The 24669-nt window shown below is 46.2% G+C and overlaps 1 protein-coding gene across 1 annotated transcript in view; it reads right to left on the minus strand.

The window, feature by feature from the left end:
- inppl1a (inositol polyphosphate phosphatase-like 1a) overlaps positions 1–19930 on the minus strand; it is a 235795-nt gene extending 215865 nt beyond the window's left edge. The window contains exon 1 of the mRNA XM_087988454.1: positions 19666–19930. Within this exon, the coding sequence (XP_087844580.1) occupies positions 19666–19829 (164 nt within the window). The 5' untranslated portion in view covers positions 19830–19930. The remainder of the gene's footprint in view (positions 1–19665) is intronic.
- Between the last annotated feature and the right edge of the window lie 4739 nt (positions 19931–24669).

Here is a 24669-nt window from a genome sequence, read left to right on the forward strand (position 1 = left end):
AAGGTCTAGGCAACTGAAAACAGAGTCATAGAATCATAGTCATAGAGATGTACAGCATGGAAACAGACCCTTTTGTCCAACCTGTCCATGCTGACCAGATATCCCAACCCAATCTAGTCCCATCTGCCAGCACCTGACCCATATCCCTCCAAACCCTTCCCATTCATATACCCATCCAAATGCCTCTTAAATGTTGTTATTGTACCAGCCTCCACCACTTCCTCTGGCAGCTCATTCCATACACGTACCACCCTCTGCGTGAAAAAGTTGCCCCTCAGGTCCCTTTTATATCTTTCCCCTCTCACCCTAAACCTATGCCCTCTAGTTCTGGACTCACCCAACCCAGGGAAAAGACTGACTATTTACCTTATCCATATCCCTCTTGATTTTATAAACCTCTATAAGGTCACCTCTCAGCCTCTGACACTCCAGAGAAAACAGTCCCATGCTGTCTAGCCTATTTCAACCTATTTAGCTGGAATCCTCCAACCCTGGCAACATCCTGTGGCCCATCGAAACTGCTCCACCATTTGATCATGGCAGATATATTTCTCAACCCCATTCTCCTGTCTTCTCAGCACCTTCTCCATAGTGATAGCCACTACACTTATCTCTGACTTCTGGGACTCTGGTTTGCTACTGGTGAAGAATAGTGCAAAGTCCTATTTAGTTCTTCGACCATTTCTTTGTTCCCCATTACTAACTCTTCAGCCTCATGCTCCAGTGGCCCAACATCCATTTATGGCCTCTATTACCTTTTATTCATCTAAAAAGGTTGCAGCTCACCAACACTTTCACACGCACAGGTAAAGATGGGCAACAAATGCTGGCCAACCTGCAATGCCCAAATCCTATGTGTGAATGAAATAAACTTCAACGAATAATTAATTATCCATAAATTAATGTGAGACTTACTGAGAAGGGTTTTATGCAAATTCTTTCATTTTCTAAAATTCTACAGATACACAAGCCAAACAAACATACCTGAAGGAAAAACTTCTCAAATGCAAAGTTTAGTCACATATTGGACATAGGGCTGTTCCCTCATTAGAGATGGACACCTGTCTGTGGTTTAACCAGAGGGTCAACATGCCTTAGGCAAGGGGACAGATTGAGAAGGAATGTCCTTCAGGTAACCTAGGCTGGTGCAGGTATTGAACCCACGTTCTTAGTGTCATTTTGAACTGCAAACCAGCCAATGAGCTACCACTATAGGATATCATTACTGAAAATGAAGTTTGAGAGTCTACAATGCAATTATTGGCATTTATTCTTTGAAATCAGTTATCTGCAGAACAACTGTATGTAAGCAAAGAACAGTTTCAGTAAAACCTTCTTATAGCATCAGGCCATATCAGAACAAACAGTCCAGAACAGGCACACAAGGACACAGCATGTACAGCACTGACCAATACCAGTATTTAAGCACAAGAGCTTCCTGCCACATCTCATCTTGCTCTACTTGCACAACCATCTATTCATTTCACACCAGCATGTTTACTTACCTTTCCCTCAACTGTGGTGACTTCTATTTTAACAGTGGAGTTGTGAATATCAGCAGCAGATTCTAAATCTTGCAAAGACTATCTTTTTATCTGTATTTTTGAATGTGGACTGAAATAGGAAAGAATGTTTTGAAAACCAAGAATTGCTGAAGTACTGCTGTATTTTTAAAAACCGAATAACTCAATCATTCTAAGTACTGTTCACACAGCTGCTTGTTCAATCATGGAAGCTGAGTTTGCAGACAAACTGGAGCCAAGGGATATATATAAATGAAGCTTGGCTGTCAACAACTGATTGGTCTGTGGACGAGTGATCAATTATTGATGACAAAGGCCTTCTGCCGACCAACAACAAATGATTGGCTCCCAAATAGCCAAAGAGCTTGAGGGTGTGAATGTTTTGGCAGAAACCAGGTACCTTTGGAGAAGCTGTTTTTGCTCTGCAGTAAGAAGCAGCTCAAGCCTGAAGATAGCCATTCATTTCCAGGCACTGTAAACTGTGACTAAACTAAAAGACAAAGTGGGAAGCAGTCACCCTGTGCCTCCTGCAAACAAGTGAAGATATCAAGAAAACAGTAGACATTTGAATCACACTACATTTGGAAGATGACCTCAGTGATGAGAAACTATTGGAAGCAATGAGTGACTTATTCTGCAGTTGGATAGTAAGGAATTAATCAAGAACAGTCAGAACAGTTTTGTTAAGATGAGGCCCCGTCTGGCCAACTCGATTGAATTTTTTGAAGAGGTGATTGGATATATAGATTCTTCAGCAAGGCTTGATAAGTCCCACATGGGTGACCGATAGATCCCATGGGCTTTTATCTTTTCTAAGAAAATTTAGCTAATTCTACTTGGCTGAGTGGCAGGAAGCAGAGGGTGATGACCAAGAAGCGTTTTTATGACTGGAAGCCTGTGTCCACTGGAGTTCTGCAGAGAACAGAGATGGGTCCTTGGTTATTCATGGTATATATAAACGAGCGTTGAATTTAAGAGGGTTAATTATGATGTTTGGAGATGATATAAAAATTGAGTGGCAAATAGTGAGGAGTAAACCCTTAGTTTACATGAGGATATAGATGGGCTGATCAGATGGGTTGATCAGTAACAGATGAAATTTAATCCAGCTAAGTGTGAGGGGATGTACTTGGGCAAACAAAATGGAATACAAAATGAATGATTAAACCCCAGGGAACAGAGAGGATATAAGGAACTTGGTGTGCATGAACACCGGTCCCTGAAGGTATCAGGACATGGGGATAAACTAGTTAGGTATATTTGCCTTTATTAGCTGAGGCAGAGATTTTAAGGAGGGGTGTTATGCTGGAACTGCATAAATCACAGGTTAGGCCACAGCTAGAGAATTGTGTCCAGTTCTGGAATCCACCATTATAAGAGGGATATAATAGCACTGGAGATGGTATAGAGGAGATTTATCAAGATGGTGGTGACAAATTGTGGAAATGTACACAAAAGCGTTTGCCATTTTTGAAAGTGTTTGAAGAACTGCAATTTGTAATTTCATCAATTTACTGGAGAATTTCAGTTATGAAGAGAGATTGGATAGACTCTGGTTGCTTTCTTCGAGCAGAGCAGATTGAGATGGGACATGATTGAGATCTATAAGATTATGAAAGGCATAACGTCAAAAATGACAACACCAGGTTATAATCCAACAGGTTTATTTGAAAACACTAGTTTTCAGAGCCTTGCTCCTTCTTCAGGTGCTGGTGAGACAGGAGATGTCACACACATGATTTATAAGTAAAAGATCAAAGGCTCTCACAACTGATACGAATGTATTGAACAAGCCTAAAATGGCTGTTAAATCAGTTAGAATGGAGATGCAGGTTTCAATTGATTAATATGCAAATCCCAGAATTTCTTTCAGTAACCTCCCTGAGGTAATTTAAAATTTTCTCAGAATAAAAGAGGTGACATCTCAGGTCAGACAATACCTTTTAGGTGTGAGGCCTTGTTAAGAATCTGTCTATGTCTTAACCTGGAATCCGACTGGTTTTATTTCCAAAGTGGGAACTTATAAAATGCCACACAGTGACTTGAAAGAAATTCTGGGATTTGTATACTAATCAATCGAAACCTGCATTGCCATTCTAACTGATAAAAGATTTAAAAGTTTGTTCAATACTTTCCCATCAGTTGTATGTCCATTCGATCTCTTACTTATAAATTCCGTACGTGGTGTCTCCTGTCTCACCAGTACCTGGAGGAGGAGCAAGTCGCTGAGAGCTTGTGTTTTCAAATAAACCTGTTGAATTATAACCTGATATCAAGTGATTTTTGACCTTGTCCAACTACTCCAACACGGGCACCTCCACAACAAAGATCGGGCAAAGAAACTATTTCCGTTGATGGAAGGAAGGGACAGAAGATTTTGAGAAGATATGGGGAAAATCTTTTTCTCCCAGAGGGCAGTTGGAATCTGGAAATCACTGCATGCAAAGGCAGAAATCTTCATAACATTAAAGATTTATCTAGATGTGCACTTGCAATGCCAAGCCATAGAATATTTTGGGTCAAGAAAATAGGATAGAATAGTTAAGTGGTTGTTTTTGACCAGCTGAAGAGCCTTTTTCTGTGTTGGGCATCTCAGACTATGTCCCAAATCAAGACAGCATCTTCAGCAAAAAGATGACTGTGGCAAGAAAGAGGTGAAACCTCTAAAACCAGCTAATCACAGGAAACCGTTTTGAAACAGAATTACAAACAGCTGAAGCACTAAAAGCAAATGTCATAAGCATAACTAGTGGTTTTCACCATTCAGCTCAGGCGAGAAACTAGTTTCACCTTCACACATTTACACACAACATTTTTTTACACTCCTATACCACTTTCAAGAAGGTGTTATCTTATTCTGACATCTCAGAGAAAATGGCCAAAAAAATCCCAAGATACTTCAAGGTAAATCACTTTCTGCAACTTCAAGCAATGTAAGATGGGCATATTTTTGGAGGGGAGGGAACTTGATCTTTCTATTTGTTCAAGGGATGTGGCTGTCACTGGCTAAACCAGTACTTATTAGCCATCTCCAATTACCCAGAGGTCAGTTAACAATCTTGTTGTGGGCCTGCAGTCTCATTTTAAGCCAGGCCAGACAATACATTTCCTTCTTTAAAAGATATTAGCAAAGCAAATGGGTTTTATAACAATCAGCCGTGTTTATAAAGTTGCCAAACATTATTTTTCCCCAAATTTTCATTGTATTTAAAATTTCACCATCTGCCATGTTTGGATTAGAACACACGTGCCCAGAACATTAGCCTGGGGATCTAGGTTATGAGTTGAAGAAGGGCCTGTGCCCGAAACGTCGAATCTCCTGTTCCCTGGATGCTGCCTGACCTGCTGTGCTGTTCCAGCAATAAAGTTTCAACTTTGATCTCCAGCATCTGCAGACCTCACTTTCTCCTCGATCTAGGTTATGAGTCCAGTAACAAGACCTAGTGATGTACAGGAAGGGTAACAACGATAGTGACTAGGGTGTGGGACAGGAGTAAAGAATTTGTGGCAAGACAAGGACATTCACTCAAAAAGCACAGGCTTCATCACCTCTGCAACCACAGCAAGTTTTATAATGGAGCAATTTCCATTTTCAGTCCAACCCTTCAAATGTATTTGTAGTTAGATTTAGTAATTAGCAAAACAATTTCAGAATTAGTATGTTCATGAAGAATAGCTATCCAGAGATTCAAATAAGTGTTCAATATATTTCCTTGTACAGCATGAGTTTGCAGATTACAAGGTAAACCCAATCCAGGGACTCACACAGTACAACAGAACGAAAAGTGACAGACTACCTTCATTGTAGACAGTCATCCACTCCTCATTTCTGCTCTGCTTGCTTTGTGGTTTTCAAATGAGAACAGAAAAGTGTAGCAAATAAAAGATTAGAGTCAAATGTTGCTTTCCATAGACCACGTGAAATTCCCAAAACAGATTCAACCAGTCCCATCCACTCCCAAATTGGGAACAGATGTTCTCAGGGAAATGCACAACAGAAATGTGGAGGTTGTTTAGGAAGCACTTGCTGATAGTGGCAGACAGATTTGGCCCACTGAGGCAAGGAAGGGATGGTAGGTTGTAAGAACCTTGGGTGACAAAGGATGTGGAACATCTAGTCAAGACAATAGACAATAGGTGCAGGAGTAGGCCATTCAGCCCTTCGAGCCTGCACCGCCATTCAATATAATAATGGCTGATCATTCCTAATCAGTATCCTGTTCCTGCCTTATCTCCATAACCCTTGATTCCACTATCTTTGAGAGCTCTATCCAACTCCTTCTTAAATGGATCCAGAGAGTGGGCCTCCACTGCCCCCTGTGGCAGAGCATTCCACACAGCCACCACTCTCTGGGTGAAGAAGTTTCTCCTGAGCTCTGTCCTAAATGGTCTACCCCGTGTTTTTAAGCTGTGTCCTCTGGTTCGCCACTCACCCATCAGTGGAAATATGTTTCCTACTGCCAGAGTGTCCAATCCTTTCATAATCTTATACGTCTCAATCAGATCCCCTCTCAATCTTCAAAACTCAAGGGTATACAAGCCCAGTCGCTTCAGTCTTTCAGTGTAAGAAGGAAACTTACTTAAGTTTGAAGCAGCATGGATCAGACAGGGCTTTACAAGGTAGCCTGGAAGGAACTGAAGAATGGAATCAGGAGAGCTAGAAGGGGGCATGAAAAAGCTTTCATTGGTAGGATTAAGGGAAACCTCAAGGCATTCTATACTTACATGAGGAACATGAGGGTGGGGCCGATCAGGGATAGTGGAGGGAACTTGTGCCTGGAGTCAGAAGAAGCAGGGGAGGTCCTTAATAAATACTTTGTTTCAGAATTCACTACTGAGAGGGACTTTGATGTTTCTGAGGACAGCTTGAAACAGACTGATATGCTTGAACAAGTTGATGTTAGGAAAGATGATGTGCTGAAAACTTTGAAATACATGAGGCAAGATCTGGGCCACACCAGATACACCCAAGGTTACTACAGGAAGCATGGGAAGACATTGCTGCACCTTTGGTGATGATCTTTGCGCCCACACTGTTCCCTGGAATAGTGCCTGATGATTGGAGGGTGGCAAAAGTTATTCCCTTGTTCAAGAAAGGGAATAGGGATAACCCTGGGAATTACAAACCAGTCAGTCTTACCTCAGTGGTGAACAAATAACTAGAGAGGATTCTGAGAGAGAGGGTTTATGATTACTTGGAAAACCATAGTTTGATTAGAGATAGTCAACATTGGGGCAGATCATGCCTCACAAACCTTATGGAATTCTTTGAGGAAGTGATAAAACACGTTGATGCATGTGGTGCAGTGCATGTGGCGTACATGGGTTTTAGCAAGGCATTTGATAAGGTTCGAGCCGAAAATGTGTTGCTGGAAAGGCACAGCAGGTCAGGCAGCATCCAAGGAGCAGGAGAATCGACGTTTCGAGCATGAGCCCTTCTTCAGGACTCCTGAAGAAGGGCTCATGCCCGAAACGTCGATTCTCCTGCTCCTTGGATGCTGCCTGACCTGCTGTGCTTTTCCAGCAACACATTTTCAACTCTGATCTCCAGCATCTGCAGCATCACTTTCTGCTATTTGATAAGGTTCCCCATGGTAGGCACATTCAGAAAGTAAGGAGGTTTGGGATACAGGGAAATCTGGCTGTTGGGATATAGAATTAGCTGGCCCATAGAAGACAGACAGTGGTAGCAGATGCAAAGTATTCAGACTGGAGCTTGATGACCAGTGCTGTTCTGCAGGGATTGGTTCTGGGACCTCCGTTCTTCATGATTTTTATAAATGACTTGCATGAGGAAAGGGAAGGGTGGGTTAGTAAGTTTGCTGATGACATGAAAGTTGATGGAGTGGTGGATAGTGTGAAGGGCGGTTGTAATGGAACATTGACAAGATGCAGAATTGGGGTGAGAAGTGGCAGATGGAGGTCAACCTGGAAAATGTAAATGCAGGATACAGGCAACATTCTTGGCAATGGGAAGGAACAGGTGAATCTTGGGGTCCAAGTCCATAGATCCCTCGAAGTTGTCACCCAAGTTGATAAGGCTGTTAAGATGGCGCACGGTGTGTTGTTTTTCATTAGCAAGGGGACTGATTTTAAGAGTCACGAGGTTATAGTGCAGCCTGACAAAGCCCTGTTAGACCACACTTGGAATATTGCATTCAGTTCCGGTTGCCTCACTATAGTAAAATTTGGAAGCTTTAGCAAGGGTGCAGAGGAGATTTACCAGGATGCTGCCTGGACTGGGGGGCACGTGTTAAGAAGAAAGGTTGAGGGAGCTAGGGCTTTTCTCACTGGAGCAAAGAAAGATGAGAGGTGACTTGACAGAGGTGTACAAGATGTTGAGAAGCACAGAGTGGATAGCTAGAGACATTTTCTTAAGGTGGAAATGTCTATCATGAGGGGGCATAATTTTAAGGTAATTGGAGGAAGGTTTAGGGGAGATGTCAGAGGCAGGTTCTTTACAGAGTGATGGGTGCGTGGAATACACTGGCAGCAGTGGTAGAAGAGTCAGAAACATTATGAACATTTAAGTGACTCTTGTATAGGCATATGGAAGAAAGGTTTCTTGTAGGTTAGTCTGATCTTAGAAAAGGATAAAAGACTGGCACAACATAGAGGCCCGAAGGGCCTGTACTATGCTGTACCATTCTATGTTAAAACCAACTGTATTGAACCCTGTTACCAGGATTTCAGCAAAGCCAGATAGTAGATGCAGATGTCGACACCTGTCCATAGGATCATAGAAAACGTTCAGCAGATAAATAAATTATGCTCTCTTGTCAAAAGTTCAGTAGCCATTAACCTAGACCTTTCTGGATGCCATACATAGAAGACAGGCATTAAGTATACTATAGAACCAAAATTGCATCACGTCTGTGTACAATGTTTATAATCATTGGTGAAATCAATACATTAAATAAACAAAGCAAAAGCTCTCTGTGGACACACTGTATCAACCAACATTCATCAAATTTACTGACAATAACACTGTCATTCTACTCCAAATATTGTATCTCCTAGCTGAACATGCTCCAGTGCCAGTATGTCCCTCCTGGTGTGGGGCCCAAAATTGGACACAGTATTCTAAATGGATTCTAACTAGAGCTTTAATAAAGTCTCAGAAGCACGTCGCTGCTTTTATGTTCCAACCCTCTTGAGATAAATGACAACATTACATTTACTTTCTTAATCACGGACTCAACCTGCAAATCAACCTTTACAAATCCTGGACTAGCACTCCCAGATCTCTTTGTACTTTGGCTTTATGAATTTTCTCACCATTTAGAAAATAGTCCATGCCTGTATTCTTTTTTCCAAAGTGCACTTGCTCATGTTGAATTTCACCAGCCATTTCTTGGACCACTCTCCTAAACTGTCTAACTCTTTCTACAGCCTCCCTACCTCCTCAGAACTACCTGCCCGTCCGCCTAACTTCGTATCATCGGTGAACTTCGCTAGAATGCCCCAGTCCCTTCATCCAGATCATGAACATAGTAAGTGAACAGCTGTGGCCCCAACACTGAACCCTGCAAGACCACACATGTCACCTGCTGCCATTCCAAAATAGAACCTTTTATCCCAACTCTCTGCTTTGTGTCAGACAGCAAATCCTCAATCCATGCCAGTAGTTCACCTCAAACACCATAGGCCCTCACCTTACTCAGCAGCCTACCACCATGAGGCACCTTATTCAAAGGCCTTTTGGAAGTCTAGATAGATAACATCTACTGACCTTTCCCGGTATAACCTACTTGTTACCACTTCAAAGAATTCTAACAGGTTTGTCAGGCATAACCTCCCCTTACTAAATCTATGCTGACTTGTTCTAATCCTACCCTGCACTTCAAGAATTTAGAAATCTCATCCTTAACGATGGATTCTAGAATTTTACCTACAAGAGAGGTTAGGCTAATCGGCTTATAATTTTCCAGCTTTTGTCTTGGATAACTTTATGATTTTAAAGGAATCAGGGCTGTGGGAAGCAAACAGGAAAATTTAACAAGACAGGTGATCTGCCTTGATCATACTGAACAGGCTTGAAGAGTTAAATTGCTTGCTCCTGCCCCAAATTTTGGTCTCAGCAGGTGAGCCATTCTTTGGGCAAAACAAGTTACCAAACCAAACCTCATGACTTTATCAAGTCCATCTCAATAAATGATTTGGAGACGGTGGTGTCAGACTGGAGATACAAAGTTAAAATTCACACAACACCAGGTGATAGTCATTTGAAAGCACTAGCTTTCAGAGCGCTGATCCTTCATCAGGTGGTTGTATCATCAGGCGACAACCCCTGATGAAGGAACAGTGCTCCGAAAGCAAGAGCTTCCAAATAAACCTGTTGGACTATCACCTGGTGTTGTGTGGTTTTTAACTTTGTACATTTCTATAAATACCTCTTGTTCAACAATAATCCAGAGTAATCATGCTCTTCTGATTCTGACTGCTTTCTGATTTATTTTTGCCACTGACAGCCATGTCTTCAAGTGCCTTGCCAAAGCACTGGAATTCCTTCCCCAAATCTTTATCTTTCTCCTTCTTTAAAATGCACTTTAAAACCTATCTTTTTGAGCAGGTCCTGGATCTCTTTATATGTTTACTTTTTATTTAACAATGTTATTGTGAATACTTTACTGCAGTAATTGCAGCAAATAAATTGTCAGATATTTCTCTTCCCTGATCCAGGATGTGGAGTGAATGGAGCAGCAATCCCTAGACTGGTTTACAAACACTGGACCAATTTCTTCCTGAACCACATGATATTGTTACACATCACATTCTGTATTTACCTGCAAGCAACCAAACCTGCGGGACCTTCAGCAGCATGAACCAGTGCTTGCTGCACCTACCTGGGCAGCAGTACCGGAGTATAAAGGTACATTTACAAGAATGACACCTGTACTTCCTGAGTTAAGTTTGAGGAGAGTTTATATAAATCAGGCCTGTCTTCTCTAGATTTTAGAAGGTTAAGGGCTGATCTGATCAAAATCTTCAAGATATTAACAGGAAAAGACAGGATAGATAAAGATAAAATATTTCAACTTGCTGGTGATTGTAGAACAGGGGGTATTGTTGAAAAATTATGGTCAGACCATAAGGCATACAGCATAATTATGCCACTCAGCTCATCAAGTCTGCTCCATCATGACTGATGCATTTCTCAAATCCATTCTCTTGCCTTCTCCCTGTAACCCTTGATCCCATTACTAATCAAGAACTTACCTCTGTCTTAAATATACTTAATGAGTTGGCCTCCACAGCCCACTGTGACAATGAATTCCGTACAATAATCACCCTCTGGTTGAAGAAATTTCTCTTCATTTCAGTTCTAAAGGGTCATCCTTTCACTCTCAGGCTGGGTCCTACTCTCTCCTAGCAGTGGAAACATCTTCACGCCAGCTCTATCCAAGCCCCTCAGTATTCTGTAAGTTTCAATCAGATCCCTCTCATATTTCAAAACTCCATCAAATATAGATCCAGAGTCCTCAATCATTTCTCAAGGCCAGCACATCCTTGCCTAGGTACAGGGTCCAAAAGGACTTGCAATGTTCAAAATGCAGTCTTACATAGCCTCAGCAGTACATCCCTGCTCTTGAATTCCAGCCCTCTTGAAAGAATGCTAACATTGCATCTGTCTTCCTAACTGCCAACTGAACCTACGTAATCTTAACAGAATCCTGAACTAGGACTCCCAAGTCCATTTATGCTTCAGATTTCCAAAGCCTTTCCCTATTTGGGCGGCACGGTGGCACAGTGGTTAGCACTGCTGCCTCACAGCGCCAGAGACCCGGGTTCATTTCCCGCCTCAGGCGACTGACTGTGTGGAGTTTGCATGTTCCACCCGTGTCTGCGTGGGTTTCCTCCGGGTGCTCCGGTTTCCTCCCACAGTCCAAAAGATGTGCAGGTCAGGTGAATTGGCCATGCTAAATTGCCCGTAGTGTTAGGCAAGGGGTAAATGTAGTGGGTTGCACTTCGGCGGGTCAGTGTGGACTTGTTGGGCCGAAGGGCCTGTTTCCACACTGTAATGTAATCTAATCTATTTAGAAAATAATCTACATCTTTATTATTCCTACCAAAGTACATAACCTCACTTTGTCTCACAATGTATTCTGTCACATCTTTGCCCACTCTCCTCGCCCATCCAAGTCCTCTGCAGCCTTCCCACTTCCTCAACACCACCTATCCCTCCACCTATCTTTGTGCAGTTCGTAAGCTTAGAAATAATATCAATTGCTTCACTCAGATCATTAACATATATCATGAGTGGTTGTGATCCCAACATCTGCAGGACTCCACAGATCACTGCCTGCCATCCTGAAAACGACTGCTTTTCCCCCACACTCTGCGTTCTGCCTGTCAATCAATCCTTTATCCATGCCAGTACCTTGCCCCTAACACCTTGGGCTCTTATCTTATTTAGCAGCCTCCTGTGCAGCACCTTGTCAAAAGCCTCTGCAAATCCAAATTAATTAAGTCCACTCGCTCTCCTTTGTCTAAGTTACTCATTACTGCCTCATAGAATTCTAACATATTTGTGAGACACGACCATCCCTTGACGAAGATGTGCTGGCTCAGCCCAAATCTTAACAAAGACTGAGGGTCAAGCTAAGCAGGGTGGTAGAGGTTTGAAACTCTCTTTCACAAATGGCATCAGTTGCTGGATCAGTTATTACATTTTAAATATGGGATGGATTCATGTTTGTTTAAGCAAAGGTATTAAGGAATATGGGCCAAAGGCAGGTATATGAAGTTTGGCTACAAATCAGACATGATCTTATTGAATGGCAGAATAGACTTAAGAGGCTAATTGGCCTACTCCTGTACCCATAAACTCAATTTGACTTACTAAATGTGTCAATAGAAGTGGTCAAAATGATTTGCACAAAGATCCACCAAGGCTCAAAATAACACAAAGGAAGCAGTTTAGTTCAGAATCCTACTTTGCAAAAGGGAATTAACCACAAGCACACAGTTCTGTTGAACTCCAATGAGATAAATGGATGTGAAAAATATTTGACACAGAATCATGCAAGATGTTAATGTAGTAACTGACAGTTTAGTTACAGTCCAAAATTTGTAACTAGATCATCAGCAAAATTTATTAATGAATTAAATGTGAACTTTGTACCACAACCAACCTTTGATCACCACTTTAGTATTTTGTGTGACTGAGTTTCAACTATTTTTGATAATAGCTCTGACTGTTGGAATGTTTTGTTTCATTAAAGGCACTGTAGAAATGGAAGTTGATGTTGCCTGAGTCATTTTAAAGTCCCACAAGGATTAGTTCTCACATCAACACTGTTCTCTTGTTTAAATACTCTGGGGTTTGTGAAAGAAATATTCACAATCCAAAAGGATTTGCCATTGTCAAACATTTAATTTTTTTCTCTTCATCCATGGGATGTGGGTATCAATAGCTCAGCCAGAATATATTGCCCATTCCTAAGAGTAAGAGTTAGCCACATTGCTGTGGGCTTGAGTTATGTGCAGGGCAGAACAGTTAAGGACAACAGTTTTCTTCTCTCAAAGACATTAGTAAACCAAACAGTTTTTTTCAACAATTGACAAAGTTTTCACAGTCCTCATTCAACTCTTAATTCCTGATTTATTATTGATTTCAAATTCTACAATCTGCCATCATAGGATTTGAACTTGGGTCCTCAGAACATTACCTGGCACCCTGGAATATTAGACTAGCAGGAATACCACTTGGCCATCCATCTTGAGGATCATTGTGAACTGGGGAGGATTTTGATCACTGCTCAACACAATAAATGACAAGTGGAAATATCCAATGTCCAAACAGTGGCTCTTAAAATGGAGAGGGTGCTAAATATTTAGGGTTGCAAGCTGCAAGGCAGTGCTGGTCATCTCAATGTTCTAGCCAAATTATTACAACTGTACCCTGAAAATTAATAGCCTCCAACTCACAGGATTCTGGGTCAAGATTAGTGGTGCTGGAAAGGCACAGCAGGTCAGGCAGCATCCGAGGAGCAGGAAAATCGACGTTTCGGGCAGAGCCCTTCATCAAGAATGATCCCAAAATGTTGATTCTCCTGCTCCTCAGATGCTGCCTGACCTGCTATGCTTTTCCAGTACCACTCCAATCTTGACTCTGATCTCCAGCATCTGCAGTCTTCACTTTCACATCGAATTCTCCTCACTCTCAGGTTGCTCCACCCCCATCCTAACCCCATAGTTCTCATGTGGGGGATCACAACAATTTTCAAGGTTCAAAAAGATCTTCTGGGGAAAACATTTGAGAAGCACTAGATGAAGCATTCATATGGGTATTTTCTGTTCTGAGAAACCAACACTGCACACTTCCTGGCAGGCAAGGTAAGGTTTATCCCTACTAAGAAAATATAAGCATTTGGTTTTGAGGTTGAAACTTCTTTTCCTTCAAAGTTTATATTTACAAATCCAAGAACATTACAGCACAGGTGGTGAACTTGGGCATCCTGTATCAGAGGTTGGACCACTACCACTGCACCAGAACAGCTTATTTTCTAAATGTGCTTTCTTGTATTTCGGTCCTGATGACTGCAAGTTTAAGAGATTTAACTTCGCATTGCTTCTTAGCAAGTTGTAAGCTACACAATTTGAGGCAATGGCCTCGTGATATTATCACTCGACTGTTAATCTAGAGACCCAGATAACATTCTGGGACAGGGTTCGAATTCCACCACTGCAGATGGTGGAATTGGAATTCAATAAATACCTAGAAGTAATAATCTAATGATGACTATTGTTGATTGTCAGAAAAACCCATCAGGTTCACTAATGTCCTTCAGGGAAGGAAACTGCCATCAAATTCACTGCTTAAAGAAAGTTTTCACCTCACCACTGCTAACCAGGCCAGTTTTCTTAAATCTGACCTCCTACTTACACATCAGCTTGCCAGTAGCAACAACTCATTATACAGAACTTGAAACATTGCTCATAAAAAACACTGTTGCCAAAGCTTTTCATTTTGCATTCGTCAAGGCAAGTGCAAGAATGACAAAATTACATGGTTTGAAATTTGGAATCTTTGTACTTCTGATCTGATGAATTTGAGATGAAATGTTTCAGCAACTTAGCTCCATTTTCAGCAAGATTCCAGCAGTCATTATTTAGTCTCTAAATACCATTAAAATGTGAAAGAAATCTACAATTTTTGAGAAGATTTGTAGCTCAGGTTGAGGCTTAGGTTCTAAGTTTGCTTGCTGAACTGGTAGGTTTCTTCTCAGACTTTTTGTCACCATGCTAGGTAACATCATCAGTGAGCCTCCGATGAAGTGCTCGTGTTCTGTCCCACTTTCTATTTGTGTCTTGGTCTGTTAAGGTGGGTGATATCATTTCTAGTTCTTTTTCTCAAGGGTTGGTAAATGGGGTCCAAATCGATGTGTTTATTGCTGGAATTCCGGTTTGAGTGCCAGGCCTCTAGGAATTCCTGTGCGTGTCTCTGTTTAACCTGTCCTAGGATAGATGCGGTGCCCCAGTCAAAGCGGTATCCCTTTTTATCTGTGTGTAAGGATACTAGTGAAAGCTGGTCTTGTCTTTTGGTGGTAGACACAGTGGCTATTTTCCTGTCTCTGTCCAATGTAGTGTTTGTTGCAGTCCATGCAGGGTATTTTGTAAATGACATTCGTTTCACTGGTTGTTGGTAAAGGGTCCTTTAGGTTCATCAGTAGCTGTTTCACTATGTTGGTCAGTTTGTGGGCTACCATGATGTCAAGGGGTCGGAGTAGTCTGGTAATGATCTCTGAGATGTCTTTGATGTATGGTAGTATGGCTAGAGTCTCTGGGCATGTTGTGTCTTCTTGTTTGGGTTAGTTGCTTCAGCATTGGCTGACTTTGTTCATCAATTACCCATGGTTCTTAAAGACGCTGTATAGATATTTTTCTTTTGCTGCTCGTAATACCTGGGTGCTGCAGTGTGCAATAGCCCATTTAAATAATGTCTTGAATCACCTCCGTTTATGGGTGTTGGGATGATTGCTCCTGTAGTTAAGTATCTGGTCCGTGTGTGTTGCTTTCCTGTAGACACTGGTCTGCAGTTCTCCATTGACTGTTCGTTCCACTGTGATATCTACAACAGTCAATGGAGAACTGCAGACCAGTGTCTACAGGAAAGCAACACACATGGACCAGATACTTAACTACAGGAGCAATCATCCCAACATCCATAAACGGAGGTGATTCAAGACATTATTTAAATGGGCCACTACACACTGCAGCACCCAGGAACTACGAGCAGCAAAAGAAAAATATCTACATAGCATATTCAAGAACAATGGGTACCCGATGAACACAGTCCATCGATTCTTAAACTACCTGACTACTCCGACCCCTTGGCATCATGGTAGCCCACAAACCGATCAACATACTGAAACAGCTACTGATGAACCTAAAGGACCCTGTACCAACAACCAACGAAACAAATGTCATTTACAAAATACCCTGCAAGGACTGCAACAAACACTACATTGGACAGACACAGGAAAATAGCCACCAGTATACACAAACACCAACTAACCATCAAAAGGCAATACCAGTTATCACTAGTATTCTTACTCATAGACGAAGGGGGACACCACTTTGACTGGGACAACACACCCATCCTAGGACAGGTTAAACAGAGACACGCACAGGAATTCCTCGAGGCCTGGCATTCAAACTGGAATTCCATCAATAAACACATCGAGTTGGACCCCATTTATCAACCTTAGAAAAAGAACTGGAAATGATATCACCCACCTTAACAGACCAAGATACTTAAATAGAATGTTGGACAGAACACAAGTGTTTCACCGGAGGCTCATTGATGAAGAAGGGCTCATGCCCGAAACGTCGATTCTCCTGCTCCTTGGATGCTGCCTGACCTGCTGCGCTTTTCCAGCAACACATTTTCATCATTGATGATGTTACCTAGTATGGTGACGAAATGTCTGAGAACAAACCTACCAGCTCAGCAAGCAAACTTATCACATGAAAAAAATCTTTCCGAGGGCGAAAAAAAATTACATCAGTTTGACTAGTGAAAACAGTATTGCACCTTCAGGACCTGTCAGTGACACATATCCTTCTTCGTCAATTTAACTGAAAACAAACACTCCGCCACTTTTGAAAAACCTCAATCTGAGAAACTGGTCAGAATATAATTGCAACCTACAGAGTTCAAATGAAAGTCTTACTGCTCTCCTGACAGGACCAAGACTGAAGTTATTACAAAGTCACGCAGCAGTTGATGAGACATTTACTGTTCTATTTGCAGTCACTTTTTCCCTTGGCTTCATCTTTCCTGTCAGTACCATACTGCCAGAGAGTCTGCAAGGGGTTTTTTTGGTAGTGGTGGGGCAGCAGTGGGCAGAGAAAGAGAGAGGGACGGAGGGAGAAGAGATACACACTATCCCATATGCAGCCTTTTGAACAAAGTATGAAGCAAAAGTCTCAATCTCCTCTCACAACAGCGAGATCCAGAAGATCAGGAGTTCTTTACAGTGGTTTGGCTAATATTTACTACTGATCCAACATGACTGATATCAGGTGGAAAAGAAACTGTGCTGTGAGTAAATTAACTGCTACAGCTGTCTGTAAAACACTTTGGGACATCCTAAAGTTTAAAATAAAAGTGTTAAAAAAAAGACATTCTTTCCACTGTGAATTTCACATAAATCACATTCTTTCCAGGCATTGTAGGCCAGTTCTGATGAACAGACAGTGAACTCGAAATATTAACTTTGCTTTGTCCCCACAAATGCTGCCAGACCTGAGTTTGTGCAGCTGTCTATTTTTGGTGCACATTGCACAGTCAATGGGTAATGATCAGGAGCACTCCATTTGACAAAGATATTCCTAGTCAGAAAACAACCAGTGACTCCTAGTTTTAAACATAATTCAAGCCAAATATCAACACCATTTGGCTCATCAATTGAAACAAAACTGCAAGAATTAACTTCAGCTTTGAAAACATAAACAATTAAAGGATAATTCAGTCTTTGGTGTATTAACAGCCTCAACTGGATACACAGGTGACATTGGAACCCAAAACTGAAAAAACCCACAAACATCCCAAAGCAAAAATCCCATTTTCAACTTCAAATACACCTTGCACAACTCTCAATGTAATCAGTGTCAAAGTATCTCAGAAATTTTACACTTTTGGCATTGAATTTAACAAGTTCAGCTCTCAAATCCCATACAAGATACCAGTAAAATTTGTTGTATATACAGGGGAAATAAAAAATATAATTTAATCTCTCAAGTGACATTAAGTATAGCATAGTTTACCAGGGAGATGGTACCATAATGATAATGCCATTGGACTAGTCATCCAGAACATAGGAGAAAGAGAGGACTGCAGATGGAGGTAAGAGTCAAAAACTGTGGCGCAGGAAAAGCACAGCCAATCATACAGCATCTGAGGAGCAGCAGAATCAACATTCAAGCATAAGCTCTTCATGTCGGGGGGGGGGTCAAGGGGGCTGAGTGATAAATGGGAGGGGGAAGGGGCTGGGGGGAGCTTGGAAGACAATCGGTAGATGAAGGTGGGGAGTGATGGTGAAAAGTCAGAACAGAGGGTGGAAGCAAGATTCCCATCTATCTGCTCCATCCTCCTCACTGGCCTATTACCATCACAATCTACCTATCGCATTTTGAGCTACCTTCCCACAACCCTACCCCTTCCATTTATCTCATAGCCCCTTTGCCCACCCCCCTCACATTCCTGACAAACAGCTTCTGCTCGAAATGTCAACACTCCTGCTCCTCAGATGCCGCCTAACTGGCTGTGCTTTTCCAGCACCACACTTTTTGACTCTAGTCATCCAGAACCTCAGGCTAATGTGTGGGGGTGAGGGATCAAATCCTAATGTAGTAGACAGTGAAATGTGAACTTGATAAAATTCTGTAATTTTGGATATATATTTAAAAGTGATGAACTGAGGGGGTGCAAGGACAAAAGGCTGGAGAATGGGACTGGCTGGGTAACTCTTTAGGAAGGCAGTATCAACATGATGGGTGGAATGACCTCTAATGGACTAAAATTCCATGATTCTATTAAAAGGCTGCATTACCCAATTGGTGCCGTAGAGAATAAGAAAGAAAAATAGCAATAAAACTTCCAATGCTGGAAATCACAGGACCCAAAATTAACTGCGTTATCTCCACAGATGGTACCAGACTGGAGTTGTCCAAGCAATTGCAGTTTTTGTGAAAGAAAAATAATGCTGCTTGCATAATAACGTTCTGTTTCTCAAGTACTGGAGCTTGCTGGACCAGTCTTGTTCAAATTGGAGTCAAAGAGTGGAATAACACATCCATAAAAAAATACAAGGAACAGGATTAGGCCAAGTAGTCTATGCAAAAAAAAGTTCAATAAACATACACTGCTTCCCTTTTCAGTGAGCGCTGTAAAGGTCATGCTTCTCTCGAGATCTATAATGGATGTATACGCCACAGAGGACTTCTCATTTCAAATGTCTGCAAAAAAAAATGCTTCATCTGGAGAAAAAGAAACTGCTCAAGTCTGCAAGAAAACTTGCCAACTCAGTCCCCTTCGGGAGGACAAATGCAAACCCAATTTCCCCTCTCCAAATCTAGCAATTCTGAAAACAAATATGTTTTGCGTATGCACACACATGTAAACATTTGCTCTGCAACGTACTGTGGCTGGAACCCACCAACCAACCAAAAATGTAGCTGGTATTTCCTGAAAACAAAAGGGCTGGGATGACTGGGACACGAAGGAGGTGGAATTGAACACAACATATCAGGGAGAGCTCCCGTCTCCTGACGTTGGAGAATTGGCTGCGTTTAAACGGAAACCCTAAGGTTCAGAAATCAAGAGAGTACACGTTTTAGCTGTAAAGTTTACCGCGAGACTTGGATTTTAAACTTCTGCACATGCACAAGCAGAAGATCCCTAAGGTATTTGCAAACTTTTAAACGTTAACTTTTGCAAACTCCGAGCTGTGTGAAACATGACAAAGTCGATGCTTCGACTGAAGGCAAACAAGTTGAGGGACGCACTGGCAGCCAGGTGGGGGAATAAAAACAGCACAGGACGGCCAATTCCCTCCAAACACAGCACAACAAAACAACTGCAGAGTTTCCCGGTGAACCCTCCCCCCCGCCCGTTAACAGTTGGGATACTCACAGGACACACAGGGCATAGGCCCCGCTCACACTCTCGCTGTCTCGCACCAAGAAGCTGCCATCCCTGCCCGCTCGGGCCAGCAGCTCCTCGGCCGCCGCTCGGCTCAGGTCCCGGTGATACCACAGAGCGGGGCCGGGGCCGGGGCTAGGGCCAGCGCCCGCCATCTCCACACCACCACCGCTGTGTGACAGAGCAGGGCTGAAGCAAAGGGAGAAGCCGGCGGGACACTGACTAACTGACTGACGGGCGGCGGCAACGGTCGCGCTCCAAGCGGACAATCAGCTCAGCCACCGGCCGCGCGCACGCGCAGAGCGGGAGGGGCCAACACGCGGGGGGAGCCGGCGCCGGCCCCGCCCCCAGGAGCACAGACACGCCCACTCCCAGCCACATTCAGACAACCCCTCACATTAAGTCACGCCCACCCCTCATCACACAGACACGCCCACCCCTCACACACAGACACGCCAACCCCCACACACACCCCCCTCACACACAGACACGCCCACCCCCCCTCACACACACACAGACACGCCCACCCCCCCACACTCAGACACGCCCACCCTCTCACACACAGACACGCCCACCCCCTCACACACCCAGACACGCCCACCCCCTCACACACACACAGACACGCCCATCCCTCACACACACACAGACACGCCCACCCGCCCACACACAGACACGCCCACCCCCCCTCACACAGACACGCCCACCCCCCTCACACACAGACACGCCCACCCCCCCACACAGTTAGACACGCCCACCCCCACACACACACAGACACGCCCACCCCCCCACACAGTTAGACACGCCCACCCCCCCTCACACACAGACACGCCCACCCCCCCACACAGTTAGACACGCCCACCCCCCCTCACACACAGACACGCCCACCCCCTCACACACAGACACGCCCATCCCTCACACACAGACACGCCCATCCCCCCACACACAGACACGCCCACCCGCCCACACACAGACACGCCCACCCCCCCTCACACACAGACACCCCCACCCCCCCTCACACACAGACACGCCCACCCTCTCACACACAGACACGCCCACCCCCTCACACACAGACACGCCCACCCCCCTCACACACAGACACGCCCACCCCCCACACTCAGACACGCCCACCCTCTCACACACAGACACGCCCGCCCCCCCTCTCACACACAGACACGCCCACCCCCCCACACACAGACACGCCCACCCCCCCACACACAGACACGCCCACCCGCCCACAGACAGACACGCCCACCCCCCCCACACACACAGACACGCCCACCCCCCCACACACAGACACGCCCACCCCCTCACACACAGACACGCCCACCCCCTCACACACAGACACACCCACCCTCTCACACACAGACACACCCACCCCCTCACACACAGACACGCCCACCCTCTCACACACAGACACACCCACCCTCTCACACACAGACACACCCACCCCCCCACACAGACACACCCACCCTCTCTCACACAGACACGCCCACCCCCTCACACACAGACACGCCCACCCTCTCACACACAGACACGCCCACCCTCTCACACACAGACACGCCCACCCCCTCACACACAGACACACCCACCCCCTCACACACAGACACACCCACCCTCTCACACACAGACACGCCCACCCCCTCACACACAGACACACCCACCCTCTCACACACAGACACACCCACCCTCTCACACACAGACACACCCACCCCCTCACACACAGACACACCCACCCCCTCACACACAGACACGCCCACCCTCTCACACACAGACACGCCCACCCTCTCACACACAGACACGCCCACCCCCTCACACACAGACACGCCCACCCCCACACACACAGACACACCCACCCTCTCACACACAGACACACCCACCCTCTCACACACAGACACACCCACCCCCTCACACACAGACACACCCACCCCCTCACACACAGACACACCCACCCCCTCACACACAGACACACCCACCCTCTCACACACAGACACACCCACCCTCTCTCACACAGACACACCCACCCTCTCTCACACAGACACGCCCACCCCCTCACACACAGACACACCCACCCTCTCACACACACACACACCCACCCCCTCACACACAGATACACCTACCCCCCACACACACACCTCCACACCCCCCCACTCACACACACACCTCCACCCACTCACCCCCTCACACACAGACACACCCACCCCCACACCCACCCCCTCACATAGACACACCCACCCCCACACACACCCCCTCACACACCCACCCCCTCACATAGACACACCCACCCCCACACACATCCCCTCACACACCCACCCCCTCACATAGACACACCCACCCCCACACACATCCCCTCACACACCCACCCCCTCACATAGACACACCCACGCCCTCACATAGACACACCCACCCCCACACACATCCCCTCCACACACCCACCCCCTCACACTCAGACACGCCCACCCCCCCACACTCAGACACGCCCACCCCCCACACACACAGACACACCCACCCCCCACACACACAGACACACCCAACCCCCTCACACACAGAAACACCGGCACCCCCTCACTCCCACCCCCTCACACACACACACACCCACCCCCTCACACACAGATACACCCACCCCCTCATACACTCACACCCCTCACACACCCACCCCCTCACACAGACACACACATCCCTTCCACACACCCACCCCCTCACACACAGACACACACACCCCTCCACACACCCACCCCACTCACACACAGACACACCCACCCCCTCACACACACACCCACCCCCCTCACACACACACCCCCACCCCACTCACACACACACCCCCACCCCACTCACACACACACCTCCACACACCCACACCTCTCACACACAGACACACCCACCCCCTCATACACTCACACCCCTCACACATCCATCCCCTCACACACACCCCTCCACACACCCACCCCCTCACACACAGACACACCCACCCCCACACACACCCCTCCACACACCCATCCCCCTCACACACAGACACACCCGCCCCCCTCATACACAGACACACCCACCCCCTCATACACTCACACCCCTCACACACCCACCCTCTCACACAGACACACACATCCCCCTCACACATAGACACACCCACCCCCTCATACACTCACACCCCTCACACACCCACCCCCTCACACAGACACACACATCCCCCTCACACACAGACACACCCACCCCTCTCACACACAGATACACCGGCACCCCCTCTATCCCACCCCCTCACACACACACACACACACACACCCCTCCACACACCCACCCCCCTCACACACACACCCCCACCCCACTCACACACACACCTCCACACACCCACACCCCTCATACACAGACACACCCACCCCCTCATACGCTCACACCCCTCACACATCCACCCCCTCACACACACACACCCCTCCACACACACACCCCTCCACACACCCACCCCCTCACACAGACACACACATCCCCCTCACACACAGACACACCCACCCCCTCACACACACACACCCCTCACACACCCACCCCCTCACACAGACACACACATCCCCCTCACACACAGACACACCCACCCCCCTCACACACACATACACCGGCACCCCCTCACTCCCACCCCCTCACACACACACACACACACACACCCCTCCACACACCCACCCCCTCACACACAGACACACCCACCCCTCACACAGATACACCCACCCCCCTCACACACACCCCGACACACACCCACCCACCCTCACACACAGACACACCCACCCACCCTCACACACAGACATACCCTCCCCTCACACACACACACACCCACCCCGTCACATACACACACCCCGACACACACCCACCCCCTCACACACACACCCCATTAAAACACTCACCCCGTCACACACACACACACCCACACCCCTCACACAGATACACCTACCCCCCACACACACAGACACACCCAACCCCCTCACACACACCTCCACACCCCCCCCACTCACACACACACCTCCACACACTCACCCCCTCACACACAGACACACCCACCCCCTCATACACTCACACCCCTCACACACCCACCCCCTCACACAGATACACCCATCCCCCTCACACACAGATACACCCGTCCCCCCCCCACTCCCACCCCCTCACACACACACACCCCTCCACACACCCACCCCCTCACACAGACACACCCATCCCCCTCACACACAGACACACCCAACCCCTCACACACACACACACCCACACACAGACACACCCACCCCCTCACACACAGACACACCCACCCCCTCACACACAGACACACACACACACCCCTCACACACACACCCCTCTACAGACCCACCCCTCCACACACCCACCCCCACACACAGACACACCCACACCTCACACAGACACACCCACCCCCTCACACACAGACATCCCTCCATACACCTGCCCCCACACACACAGACACCCCCACCCCTCACACACAGACATCCCCACCCCTCACACACAGACACACCCACCCCGTCACACACACACACCCGTCCACACACCCACCCCCTCACACACACACCCCTCCACACACCCACCCCCCTCACACACACACACACCCCGCTCCACACACACACACCCTCACACAGACACCCCCACCCCCACACAGACACACCCAACCCCACACAGACACACCCAACCCCACAGACACGCCCAACCCCACAAAGACACACCCAACCCCTCACACACAGACTCACCCACCCCTCACACACAGACACACCCACCCCCTCACACACAGACACACCCACCCCCTCACACACAGACACACCCACCCCCCTCACACACAGACACACCCACCCCCCTCACACACAGACACACCAACCCCCCTCACACACAGATACACCCCTCACACACAGACACACCCCTCACACACACAGACACACCCACCCCATCACACAGACACATCCACCATCTCACCCACAGACACATCCACCATCTCACACACAGACACACCCACCCCCTCACACA

The sequence above is a fragment of the Chiloscyllium plagiosum genome, unplaced genomic scaffold (genome assembly GCF_037043375.1).
Source record: "Chiloscyllium plagiosum isolate Xiang-an unplaced genomic scaffold, Cpla_swu_hap1 HiC_scaffold_6, whole genome shotgun sequence".
In the NCBI taxonomy this organism is placed as follows: domain Eukaryota; kingdom Metazoa; phylum Chordata; class Chondrichthyes; order Orectolobiformes; family Hemiscylliidae; genus Chiloscyllium; species Chiloscyllium plagiosum.